At 41.7% G+C, this 13,923-nt stretch overlaps 1 protein-coding gene across 1 annotated transcript in view; it reads right to left on the reverse strand.

The window, feature by feature from the left end:
• The window catches only part of IQGAP1 (IQ motif containing GTPase activating protein 1), a 100,601-nt gene extending 89,003 nt beyond the window's left edge, over positions 1-11,598 (reverse strand). Inside the window, exons 1-2 of the mRNA XM_082388249.1 lie at positions 11,432-11,598; positions 9,526-9,625 (exon numbers count right to left, since the gene is read on the reverse strand). Coding sequence (XP_082244375.1) covers positions 9,526-9,625; positions 11,432-11,486 — 155 coding nt within the window. The 5' untranslated portion in view covers positions 11,487-11,598. The remainder of the gene's footprint in view (positions 1-9,525; positions 9,626-11,431) is intronic.
• Positions 11,599-13,923: the final 2,325 nt, after the last annotated feature.

The following is a 13,923-nucleotide window of genomic DNA, read 5'->3' on the forward strand; positions in this document are numbered from 1 at the left end:
CCACCCAGACTTTCCTAACCTTGACTGGTGGACAATCCAGTTAACACCGATTTCCTATGGTGACATCCACTCCAAGACTTAATGAAAATAAGGGGAATTGGTAAAGTAAACAACTCTCTTGGCTACAAGCTCCTTTTTTCCGTCTGAAAAGGATACTATATGTGTCACACTATTCTACATGAGCTAATCAGAGACCGTTTGATCTATTAACAAGAATAGAGAGGGAAAAGGAGTTAATAGTCCAAAATGAAAACTGCAATAGGACAAAGCAACTACCATTAACAGAACCAAAGAGGAAAATCAAGTTAGTCAAACAGAAGATATATATGTAGGACACATATCTAGAAAGCTGACTTAAACAAAATGAAGATCAGTCATAAAACACTGTGCAGATCTAACCTACCAACAGGCACCCCCAAGACAGAACTACTGAATTAGAACCAATTATTAAAGATATAACAATTTCCTAGAGCTAAAATAAACAAACAAAAAAGATATGTCAAAAAAATAAAATAAAAGTAAATAAAAGTCAAGCAGTATTAATAATCCCTTAAAAAAAAAAAGTTATAAGTCAAGAAGAGTCTCCACAGTACAGGCTAAATTACTAACCCGGTATCAACTCTAATATGTAACATGGGGAAACTTTAAGAAATAAGAATTTTTACAAGTTTCAAATTGTGAAAAAGTATTTTAAAAATGTTACTTTTCATGGAGCTAAAAATCAAACTAGTTTCAGATGTTGTTTCTCATTAATAAGTACAAAAAAATGAAGTCACACATTTCTTCAAGAAAAATGAAGGGAATTCCCCGGTAGGCCAGTGCTTGGGACTCTAAGCTTTAAGAGTGCTTTAAGTGCTTTCATTGCCGTGGGCCCAGGTTCAATCCCTGGTCCAGGAACTAAGATCCCACAGGCTTTGTGGTACAGCACTCCCTACCCCCCACCTCCCTCCAAATAAAGAAATACATTTCACCATAAAAGAATAAAAAGTCTAGAAACAGAACTTTATGTGATTTAATATTTGACATACTAGATGTCAGTTGCTAATAGGTAGTAAAAGATTATTTTTAAGTAATATCAGAATAATTTAGAAACACCATGAAATTTAAAGACTTAGATGCTTAAAAAATTAAATAACTATATCATAGGAAAGTTAACAGAATATAAAACTTCAAATTTTAGCAAGGCCTTACATAAATTAAACTATCTAGATAGATAGAAGAAATTACAAAGAGAAAGATTAACACTTGAACTGCATAAAATTTTAAACTTCCATACAGTGAAAGAATAAAATGGAAAATCAAGAGAAAATGCTTGTAGCAATACCACAGGTTGACACCCATATTATAAGACAGCTCGCGAAAGTCAACATCATGACCCTAGACGACAGACAAATGTCATCAACAACTTGCATAAAATAAAGATGGTACACAAATATATGGGGAAATGTTTACTCTTTCCAGAAATCAAAGCAATACAACTTTTGGAATAAGCCTAAATAAAGTATGGACATTATGTATCCATTGAAAATAGTAATTAAGATGACAATACAGCAATTTAAAAATCTAAATTCATGATTATCACTAACTAAAAATTATATACTCAGACAGTTTTTCCTTTTTCTTATTCCATTCCTTTTTTATTATAAAATTCATGATCATTGTAAAAAGCATTTTAAATATATGGAAAAGCATTAAGTAAAAAGGAAAAGTCTTCTCATACCCTCCAATCCCTAGAGGTATCCTCTGTTTCTGGTGTTTCCTTTCAGACAACAGCTTAAGTATGAAGTGAAAAAACTAAGAGCTACCAACATTTAGAACCTTGAAAGTGCCCAGAAAATTCCCCAGAAAAGTTTATGAATGCCTCTTCATCTTCATATTAAATCTGCTTTTGCCCCAAGGACCAAGATAAAGAATACATTTATCGAGTGCCTACTGTATTTCAGACACTGTGCCAGGCACTTAACCCCCACAGCAACTCCCTAAGATGCACAGTATCTCCATTCTGCAAAGTACAAACTTAGGCTCTACTCCCTAGGTTAAGTAACTTGCAAAACCAGAATCAGAACTTACACCTGCCAAAACTGAAAGTCCTCGTTCTTTTCACTTTGCGTATCTCAAAAGTCAAGATTTTCAAAGACATTTTATTCAGGCTTTTAAAATTTGTTTGACTTCATTATAAGTGTTATGAGATTACAGTAATATGACTTTTCTTAGTTATCACAGCAGCTACTAACTAGTTGACTGCCTAATATATACCAGAAACTGCCCACATTTCTCAACTGTAAATTTTGCTAAGTGTCTCAGCTACACTGTAGAGTCGCTTTTCCTGGCTGCTAGGAACATATCCTCCCATTTGTAACATTGTAATAATATGAAAAAGCACTCTTGGTTTGAATCACTTTTATCACTTTTAAAGACAACCCACTTCTTACCATAGACTCTGTCCAAGGCAGTTGCACTAAGTTTCACAAAAAAGAGATTTTCTATTATTCAACATAGTTTTGGAAGTCCTAGCCATGGCAATCAAAGAAGAAAAAGAAATAAAAGGAACACAAATTGGAAAAGAAGAAGTAAAACTGTCACTGTTTGCAGACGACATGATACTATAATAGAGAATCTTAAAGATGCCACCAGAAAACTACTAGAGCTAATCAATGAATTTGGTAAAGTTGCAGGATACAAAATTAATGCACAGAAATCTCTTGCATTCCTATACACTAATGATGAAAAATCTGAATGAGAAATTAAGGAAACACTCCCATTTACCATTGCAACAAAAAGAATAAAATACCTAGGAAGAAACCTACCTAGGGAGACAAAAGACCTGTATGCAGAAAACTATAAGACACTGATGAAAGAAATTAAAGATGATACCAACAGATGGAGAGATATGCCATGTTCTTGGATTGGAAGAATCAATATTGTGAAAATGACTATATTACCCAAAGCAATCTACAGATTCAATGCAATCCCTATCAAATTACCAATGGCATTTTTTACAGTACTAGAACAAAAAATCTTAAAATTTGTATGGAGACACAAAAGACCCCGAATAGCCAAAGCAGTCTTGGAAAAAAATGGAGCTGGAGGAATCAGACTCCCTGACTTCAGACTATACTACAAAGCTACAGTAATCAAGACAATATGGTACTGGCACAAAAACAGAAACATAGATCGATGGAACAGGATAGAAAGCCCAGAGATAAACCCAGGCACCTATGGTCAACTAATCTATGACAAAGGAGGCAAGGATATACAATGGAGAGAAGACAGTCTCTTCAATAAGTGGTGCTGGGAAAACTGGACAGCTACATGTAAAAGAATGAAATTAGAACACTCCCTAACACCATACACAAAAATAAACTCAAAATGGATTCGAGACCTAAATGTAAGACCAGACACTATAAAACTCTTAGAGGAAAACATAGGAAGAACAGTCTTTGACATAAATCACAGTAAGATCTTTTTTGATCCACCTCCTAGAGTAAGGGAAATAAAAACAAAAATAAACAAATGGGACCTAATGAAACTTAAAAGCTTTTCCACAGCAAAGGAAACCATAAACAAGACGAAAAGACAACCCTCAGAATGGGAGAAAATATTTGCAAACGAATCAATGGACAAAGGATTAATCTCCAAAATATATAAACAGCTCATTCAGCTCAATATTAAAAAAACAAACAACCCAATCCAAAAATGGGCAGAAGACCTAAATAGATATTTCTCCAAAGAAGACATACAGATGGCCAAGAAGCACATGAAAAGCTGCTCCACATCACTAATTATTAGAGAAATGCAAGTCAAGACTACAATAAGGTATCACCTCACACCAGTTAGAATGGGCATCATCAGAAAATCTACAAACAACAAATGCTGGAGAGGGTGTGGAGAAAAGGGAACCCTCTTGCACTGTTGGTGGGAATGTAAATTGATACAGCCGCTATGGAGAACAGTATGGAGGTTCCCGAAAAAACTAAAAATAGAACTACCATACGACCCAGCAATCCCACTACTGGGCATATACCCAGAGAAAACTGTAATTCAAAAAGACACATGCACCCTAATGTTCATTGCAGCACTATTTACAATAGCCAGGAAGCAACCTAAATGCCCATCGACAGACGAATGGATAAAGATAAATGGATAAAGAAGATGTGGTACAGATATACAATGGAATATTACTCAGCCATAAGAAGGAACGAAATTGGGTCATTTGTAGAAACGCGGATGGATCTAGAGACTGTCATACAGAGTCAAGTAAGTAAGAAAGAGAAAAACAAATATCGTATATTAACGCATATATGTGGAACCTAGAAAAATGGTACAGATGAACCGGTTTGCAGGGCAGAAATTGAGACACAGATGTAGAGAACAAACGTATGGACACCAAGGGGGCAAAGCGGCAGGGGGTGGTGGTGGTGGTGTGATGTATTGGGAGATTGGGATTGACATGTATACACTGATGTGTATAAAATGGATGACTAATAAGAACCTGCTGTATAAAAAAATAAATTAAATAAAATTCAAAAATTCAAAAAAAAAAAAAAGAGATTTTCATCTATGTCACCATTTTAAGAGTTAAGAATAAATCCCACCCCATACTTCTCCTTGCTAATCATAAATACATGAATGCATCCAGCTTGTAGTCCCAAAGTACCATTAAAAAGCTACGTTTTTTGTGGCCCCTTAATCATACTGGGTCTCATGAAGCGATTAGTTTTCTCATTTGCAAAAGGAAAGCTTGGGTCAATCTAAAAATGATTCTCCTCAATCTCTTAGTGATATTCCTTCATTTGAGAATTCTAGAAGCTGGTGCGCAAGCTTCTAGTTAAACGTCTTTAATTTCTCTTTTCATGATCACAGTGTGCCAGCCTAGATATATCCAGATGTTACTGGAATTCTGATTTCACTTAGAGGAGAGGAGATCTGATGGGCCCATCCTGGAAAATGTTCGATGCCAACAACAAAGACATACGCACAAAAGAGAGTTTGTTCTCAAGAGCTGATTTCTTTCCAAGATACTTTTTCAATTCCCCTAAATTACAGAAGGTAAAGTGCCTCTACTTAGTGTTAAGCTCTTTTTAACATCACATGGTTTTTGACAGCCTCCAGCCAGCCACAGCCTTCACTTTCCACCCCTTGTGGGGGGAGGGGTGTGCCCTGCCCGTGAGCTGGGGTATGGACACTGAGCAGGAGGAAGGTGGCCCATGACAGGCTCAAAAGGGCATACCAGCAAGCCTCTGAAAGAAGGAATCCTAAATTGTTAAACTCGGGGAGTGCTGGAATTAACCTTCCTCCTGTGACCTTTAACCTAACTCAATTTTCTCCCATTTCTAGTACTACTCATACATTCTCCTCCTCTGCAGACTGCCCTCTTCTGCCCTGACTGTTATGTTCTCTTCTTGGTTCTTTTCATCTGAACCTTCTTTCTTTTTTTCTTTTCTTTCTTTCTTTCTTTATTTACTTATTTATTTTTGGTTGTGTTGGTTCTTTGTTGCTGTTTCCGGGCTTTCTCTAGTTGCAGCAAGCGGGGGCTACTCTTCGTTGTGATGCGCGGGCTTCTCATTGCAGTGGCTTCTCTTGTTGGGGAGCATGGGCTCTAGGCGCATGGGCTTCAGCAGTGGTGGCTCGCGGGCTCTAGAGCGCAGGCTCAGTAGCTGTGGCCCATGGGCTCAGTTGCTCCACAGCATGTGGGATCTTCCCGGACCAGGGTTCGAACCCGTGTCCCCTGCATTGGCAGGAGGATTCTTTTTTTTTGTTTCTTTGTTTGTTTGTTTGTTTAAAGATTGATTGATTGATTGATTGATTGCTATGTTGGGTCTTCGTTTCTGTGCTAGGGCTTTCTTTAGTTGCGGCAAGCGGGGGCCACACTTCATCGCGGTGCGCGGGCCTCTCACTGCCGCGGCCTCTCTTGTTGCGGAGCACAGGCTCCAGACGCGCAGGCTCAGTAGTTGTGGCTCACGGGCCTAGCTCCTCCGCGGCATGTGGGATCCTCCCAGACCAGGGCTCGAACCCGTGTCCCCTGCATTAGCAGGCAGATTCTTAACCACTGCGCCACCAGGGAAGCCCGGCAGGAGGATTCTTAACCACTGTGCCACCAGGGAAGTCCCTGATCTTTCTATTACTTCTTCCTGTCCAAGACCTGAGCACCTACCATATCTCACATATTTAAACCTCACCTCTTTCAATTGAGTGAAAATGCTAGTTACCTCTACTATACAACTGCTCCTGAGCCAAAACAAATGTAAAGCCCAATCAGAACAAGCAAAAGGATAAAACTAAACCCACATTTAAGCATAAATACATAATTTAAGATGTCTTGCTTTATAAAGTCCTTGGTCTGCTCTGCAGCCCTTAGCATAAAACCCTGAATCCTTAGATGATATTTCATTAGACCAATAACTTAATGTCCATATTTAAACTACTCTCCAAACAACAAAGAAAAGCAGAATCTCTATATTTTCTATTTTGCAAGCATTCCCAAAGTGCATACTTTTATAGAATCACTCCTAAATTTTCCCGCTTAACCTCTTAGGGAAACACAAATTCACAACACATTCTCATTTCTCTACATACACTCTTACTTATACTCCCTGTCTGCACACATTTATATGCTCTCCCTCTCTACACACTCTCCTCTCTTCCCACAAAAGAGCTGTTACAGGTACAGAAGAAAATGGAGTGCCCTAGGATACACAATGGGGCCACTGTGCTATAAGGTGGAGCTTTTAGTGGGAGGAGTAGCAGTATTAAAAATAGAACTAAAGAGGGGAACCTTTTCTCCCTTGGATCTCTGCGATCTTTCTTCCTGGCCTTGGAGTGGGTGTAAATTCCAGACCTTGGGACTCCTCCAACTTGGGAGGGGTGGAGGTTATGAAGGAAACAGGATGGGGCCAATCCAAAAAGGCAAAACGGACTTGTGCTAGAGGGTAAAGAGGGGCCCCAGAAGCACACAAGGTACAACCCAGCTCACCAGGGTAGAAGACACAACTGGGAGCTGAAGTCACAGCTAATAAGGAAGAGCATGTGATTTGTCTGCGGTGCACCTTGAACACTTTTTAGGGGTGGCAGCAGTCACATCAGGTGGCCAGGAGGGACCCCAGTCCTCTTTTTTCAGTATGACATTCCCGGGCTTCTTTTCCTAGCCTGTCTAGTTGTAAAGTCTAAATAGGTGCTTCCAAAGTTGATTTTCTAATCAAAGCTTTAAACAAAAACAAAAAAATCACTGCACCCAGATTTTATATGATTGCCTCCGTAAAATAAACCAGGCACATTTCCTCGATGCGAGGCCAAAGTGCAGAGTGTACAAAGACAATATGCCGCTATTATGCTCGCCCTTATAACCAAAAGCATGGAAAATAAAGACTATCACAAATGTCTCACTGCCTTAGTTACTTCCTAAGTATGCAGAAGCACCCAACTAAAAAACGTCCCAGGGGATCATGGTCACTGGAAGGATTTTAATGGAAATGGGACATTCTTCTATTCTGGGAAAAAAACACCTGACAGAAAAGAATATGCTCTGGAGTAGATGGAAGTGAAGTGCCCTTGTAGTGCAGCGCTTGAAGAAGGAAATGTGATAAAGGACATCATCCTATTCAGGCTATCATAACCTAGCATAAGGTAGAGTTCTAAAATGTTTTCAATCTCGTTTCTCTACTCGGGGGGACCATCAGAACCACTAGAAGCATTTAAAATATACAGGTATCTGGACCTTCCAGCCTAGATCTACTGAACCAGAATCCCTGTGGTAAGGCCCAGGTAGCCTTTTTTTTTTTTTAAAGTTCCCCAGATGATTCTAAGGTACACACCTGGTTAAAAACCATTCTATAAAATGATGAAAACTATTCTTCAATCAAGAAAACTACAAGTAGACCGTGGACATTCAGGCCTCAGTTTCCTCGCTGAAATGAGATGGCTAAACTAGATTAGTAGTGGAACTGGGGAATTCCCTGGTGGTCCACTGGTTAGGACTCTGTGCTTTCACACTACCGAGTGCATAGGCTTGATCTCTGGTCAGGGAACTAAGATCCCACAAGCCGCGTGGAGTGGCCAAATTAAAAATAATCATAATAATAATAATAATAGTGAAACTGGATTAGTGGTAGCAAGGGGATGTTAGCCAAGATACCCTTTTTAAAAAAGGGAATTTTACTGCGGAAACCCAATATTAAAAGCAGAAAAGCTTTTGACGCGGGGAGGAAGGTAGGTTGAAGCCCTTTTCTCTCACCCCTAGGTCACCCCAACAAAGACACCAAGACTTCACAGAGCCCAAGATGGTCTCTCATACCAGCTACAGCTTTCAAATTGTTTATCTTCCAAAACTAGATCTAGTCCATAACTTAAGTAGCAGAGGACATAATATTTTTGTTCACAGGATCCTTACAAACTTTGTATGAGAAACATCCCCCTTTCTACTAACACATTCACCTCCTTCGGTATAACCTTCCATTTAGAAAAACAAGTGTTATTACCATTCTCTCCACCTAAATCATCACTAATCCCCTCACAACCCTCCCCCAATCTAATGGAAGGGCTTTTAGCTCAGAAAAGAAACCCAGATTCAAGAAGATGCACCAAATGCATGTTAGTGGTAGCCCCAGGAATGGAAAGGAGAATGAGACCAGGGAGGTGCACAAAGGGGACTCCAACTGTGTCTTTTGAGAGAAAAGGGAAAAAATCTGAAGGGCTAACATTTGCTAGTTGTGGAATACATGGATGTTTATTGTATTGCTCTCTGGACTTTCCTGTAGCGTTTAAGATTTTCAAAACTAAAAAGACAAAACAAGACAAAAAACAGTCTTGTTTATTAGCACCATTTGAAACATCCTTGATTTTCATTAGACTTTAACCACAAAACCTCTCATTATCCCTTGCTGGCCTTTTCCACCAAAGCTCACTTATAGGATACATGATCTGTAATTACATCTATCTACCCTGGGACTTTGCAAAAAAACACAAGCACCAGAACAAAAGAAATGAACTACTGATAGCAAATCGACACTCTAAGACCACAAGGTCTTAGAGCATCTGAAAAAAGAAAACAGCAGTTGTACATTCACTTCACAAAGAATGCAGAGGACACTGCCTTTGGTAAACAGACTTTGAATATTGCCGAATGGATGGATCCATACCCAGAGTACTACCAAGAGGAGAATGGACCCAATTCATATATAAATCAAAACCAGTGAAGAACCGGTGAAACATTAAGGCCAAAAACGTCAAACCTTAAAATTGTTTTTCTTCCCTATAGCTGGTTGTGCCCAAAACATGCACCATAAGCATAAAACTGAACAACACAAATCTGGAAATTTTTCAGTATACGTAGGTGTCCATCAGACTGTTTCATGATAAACTGCCATCAAGGCTACTTGCTCCCATGAAAAAAATATCCTACCTATACTTACTTATTCCTTCAAACTACCTGCCTCTCACAGTCACACCTACAACACACTCAGAGATCTTTATCTTTGTTCATACCAGATCAGCTCCCTTCTCCCAATCTTCTCTCCAGCCAACCTTTACCTCTTTGCTTCTTCCAAATGACAAAGGTACTCATAAGCCACATTCTGACGTCTCCTTTCATCCATCTCCTCTGCAGTAAGTCTCTCATTATCCAGGACCGCTAAAACATGAAAGAAAGAATGTAAGCGCAAGAATCTGTACCCTTCCTGAGCGATAAAAGAATGCCATAGCATCAAATTCCTGCTAGTCACCTAGAGAGTCAGGGTAACGTGTGGACAGCCGGAGGTACTATCAATACAATTACTTTCCTAAGACAGGAACCATGGGGTTTCAACTATATTTATCCTAATCTTTGTTTAAAAGTACAATATTATGAACATGTACTAAATTTCAGTGTGACTTGAAAAATACTGACTTGAGATTCTGGTCCAAATTTGTGCTGGTCTATCTGCCAGACTCTCTCTAAATGCAGAGCTGTTCATGGTCTTTTTTTTCCCACTCTTTTATGAATCACTAAAGCCAGCAGTCATTGAGAACTAAGTGGCAGCAACTGTACTATGCATTTTACATGCATTCTTTCATGGAAGTCCCACAACAATCCTGTGATTATCACTCCCGTTTTACAAATGAGGAAACTGAGGCTGGTTGACCTTTGTCCCACGGCTAATAAATAAATGGTGGGGCCTGGATTCAACCCCAGGCAGTCTGTCTCAAGAGCCTATAAGATTAACTTCAAAGTAATCTGCTTCCTTTAATGGGCACCCAGGATATGGAATAAATTCCTAACTCCTGGGGTTGGCATTCAATGCCTTTCCCAATTTAGCCCCAACTACTTTTGGTAACTCTTCTCCCTCTCCCTCCTCTCCCCCCCACCACTGTGCACTCCACACCACTCAGTTCCCAACACACACAGCGCTCTTCTACTCTTCAATACCTTAGTTCCTGCTCTTCCTCTCCACGTCCTGTCTCCTGCCCCACCCTGCCCTGTCAAACTACACAGCATCCTGCAAGGCTCTGATCAAATGTCCTATCTGTGTTCCTACTGCCTTCCCCAAGCCCCTCCTCCTCACCCACATTACTGTTTAAGCCTAGTTACTTCACATGGCATCTTTATTTCTATCCCTCCTTATTATCATTAGATAATACACCTGCCCGCCTCTCTGATTAAAACGTTCTTTGAAAGCGGGACCTGCTCTTACTAATCTTTAATGTCACAAACGTGACACAATACCTCCCGTGTAACTGCTCAGTGAAATTATCCTAAAACATAACATTATTCGCAAGAATATAAAATAAAATGGAAAACCTCAAGACTCTAAAGGACTCTCCTTTGGCCAGTGGTAACTATCCCGCCTGCAGTTCAGTGATGTCCCAGGACAGGGACAGAAAATGAGGTTCGGAAAATGAGGAAGTCAGAGGTTTGGGTTTTTTTTTTTTTTTTTTTTTTTTTCACTTTTGAGATCCTGACGAGGGAACTAAGCCCGAGAAAGCTGAAGTGACTTGTCCAGGGCCGCACCTCTCAGCTAGCCTGGGGTCGGGGAGGTCTGGACCCTGGGTCTACCTCGCAGGCAGCACTCGGGCAGCACCTTCCCAGGAAGCCCGAGCAGAGCCCGCGTCTCGGGTCTCCGGTCCCCGGGACACGCCCTGCACCGTCCTCCTGCCACCTCACCCTAGGCCATCTCCCCAATCTCGGTCGAGCTGGGAGTCGGGAGGCGCTGGGTAGGGCCCTCCAGCCACCGCTCCCGGGACAAGGCGGGGAGGCCGCCTGGGTCCTCCCCGCCGCCTCGGAGACCGAGAGGGCGCGGGCTGCGGGCCTCGCCGCCCGCCACCTCGCCGCACCGGCTCTTCCGGGTCCGCGCGGCCCACAGCCGCCCTGCCCCACCCGCCCAGCGAGCCCCCGGGAAAACGGCGCCTCAGAGGCAGCGAGCCCGCCCCGAGACCCCAGCGCCGCGGAGCCCACACTCACAGCCATAGTGTGGCCGAGCCACACCCAGTCCGTCAACCTCGTCCGCTGCGGACATGGCGGCCGAGCCCGGGTCTCAGCTCAGGAAGCCGCAAAACCTTGGAGGAGCGGGCGGCGGCGGCTGCAGCTCCTGCAGACTGCGCGAGCTGCCCCGGTCCCTGTGGCCCCGCCCCGCGCCTCAGGCCCCACCCGCACACCCCACCCCAGAGGCCCCGCCCTGCCGCGCCGACCGCAGCGGAAGGAAGGAGGCGGGGCCTGAGCCTCCCGACCCCGCCCCTAGCCCCCGCCCTGCTCCCGCAACGCCCTCAGGAGGCGGAAGAAGGAAGGCGGAGCCTGTCCGCCAGTCGTGCTCGCTGTCAGCGCCGCCCGATGGAGAAGACCCGCCCCGGCCCTGGATCCTTGCCCTCGCCGGTCGCCGTCCCATCTGCACCTCTTCCCAAAGGCCGCCAGTGTCTGTAGCTTGAAATAAAAAACGTGGGCACTTTCACTTACCCTGCCTGCCTAGCCAAACTCTTCTGCACCAAAGGGCTCAAGGAAGGCCTCTTTTGAAGTGGCCCAGTGTGTTCTTGCGGACACATACAGGACCCAAACTTCCGTAAGGGTCCGCACAGCCTGGCAGTCTGGACTCAGCCTTCTCCCAGATTCGCCAGCAGTCGCCACAGTTGAACTGCTTAACCCCTCTAGCATTTGAGAAGTGGATATGCTAAAGCAGGAGAATTGTGTTTATCCAAACTTCCTTCCCTTAGATTCCTTGCCACTATTCTTTGCAAGTTCTTCTTTTTAGAGGACTCTTTGCCCCTTTTAGGGATGCGTCTTCCCCTTGCAACTTGTGGCCTGCCCTTAAAATATTGGTACTCAATGGAATTCTGTCCTCAGCCGTCTTCCGTTTTTTCTTTGCCCACTCTTTCTGAGTATCTTTATCCACGCTCACCTTAAACTGCTGAAGAGCCCTAAAAATATATCTCAGATCAGACTTTCTAGAAGCCCCAACTCATTATTTTCAGCCGTGTAATGGACATTTTAAACCTGTGAATCCCGCAGACACATTAAAGTTAACGTGTCGAACACTGACCCTGTTCCCGTTATTATCCTATTAATAGTGCTCAGTTCGCAGTCGGGACACACCAGGCTCCTTGTCTCACGCCCAACGTGCAATCGGTATTATTACTGAAGTGTCTAGCTTTTGTGTCTACCTCCACTGTGATTACATCATCTCCGCTCTCCCTTCTGCCAACCAACTCCCCGCAGTCACCCGCGTGTTCTTTCTAAAGTGCAAATACGGTCGTGTTCTTCCTTTTCATAGTCTTTTCCTAATATTTCCTTCAGGATATGGTCCAAATTCCTTACCATGCCAAATAAGCCACTTCACAACCTGACTCCAGGCTGTTTGCTCTAGCAATTTTCAGTTTATCCATTCTTCCTTCAAAATAGTAAAGTGAAATACTTGAAAACCTGTAAAAACAAAACACCCCCATTAAAAAATGGTCAAAGATTTAATTTGTTACAAATTCAGAAATTAGTTCTTTCTTAAGCTTTTAAGTTCAGCTTGCAAATGTTATTATTCTATTTATAAGTCTAGCATATTTTACCAATCACTTTGCAGAAACTTAGAATAATTTTTGGTCCCATTCACAAACTTAGTTCAACATCTTCCAACATTTAAAATTGTCTATAAACTTAATCTATTAGATTTTCTTTTTAATTTCTTCAGTTGTTTAGCCTAGAATCTTCTCAAGGCTTAGTAATCCTTATAAATCAAATACACTTACAAATATAATGAATTTAAAGTTTTCTTAGATGACCCAGTTCCATGTGTAAACAGTAAAATTTCAACTCAAAACCTTAAGTCTAAAACTAACTCAATTATACATTTAAAATAAGAGTTATAAGACCGTCACTCTAATAAGCCAAATTCTCTTAAACATTGCAAGTGCCTAAAAAGTGAAATATGCACACATTTCTTCTAAACCCCAACATATTAATCACATAGTTTTTACCCCCATTAAAGCCTTTTTGTGCTTAATTCTAAAGCTTCTGAGTTGAAAGACACAGAACTGCTAAGAAAGACAGTTTCAGCCTACTTAATTAAGATTACTTTTGATCAGACGTTTTTTTGCTTCTTTGTGTCATTCCACCACCACCACTCCACACCGAGGGGCTTGTGGGATCTCAGTTCCCTGACCAGTGAGAGCGCTGAGTCCTAACCACTGGACCACCAGCGAATTCCCTGATCAGAGGTTTTCTACCAAACATAAGTTCTGGAGCTACAGACTTTCAGAGCCATTCTTCTCACTATGCCAACTGTTATTCTGAGCCCCTTTTTAAATTCTGTTATGGACTTCAAAACTCATTACCTCATCCTCTGACTACTCTTAGAAATCTGCAAATCCTACCCAGTTTATCTTTTGATTTTATTTTATATTTCTTGGCTTTTAAGATATATACATGTTTTTATTTTAATTCTAAAGACCTTTGTAATGGATGAAATTCGAATG

Source organism: Balaenoptera borealis, assembly GCF_965194805.1.
Source record: "Balaenoptera borealis genome assembly, chromosome: 3".
Taxonomy (NCBI): domain Eukaryota; kingdom Metazoa; phylum Chordata; class Mammalia; order Artiodactyla; family Balaenopteridae; genus Balaenoptera; species Balaenoptera borealis.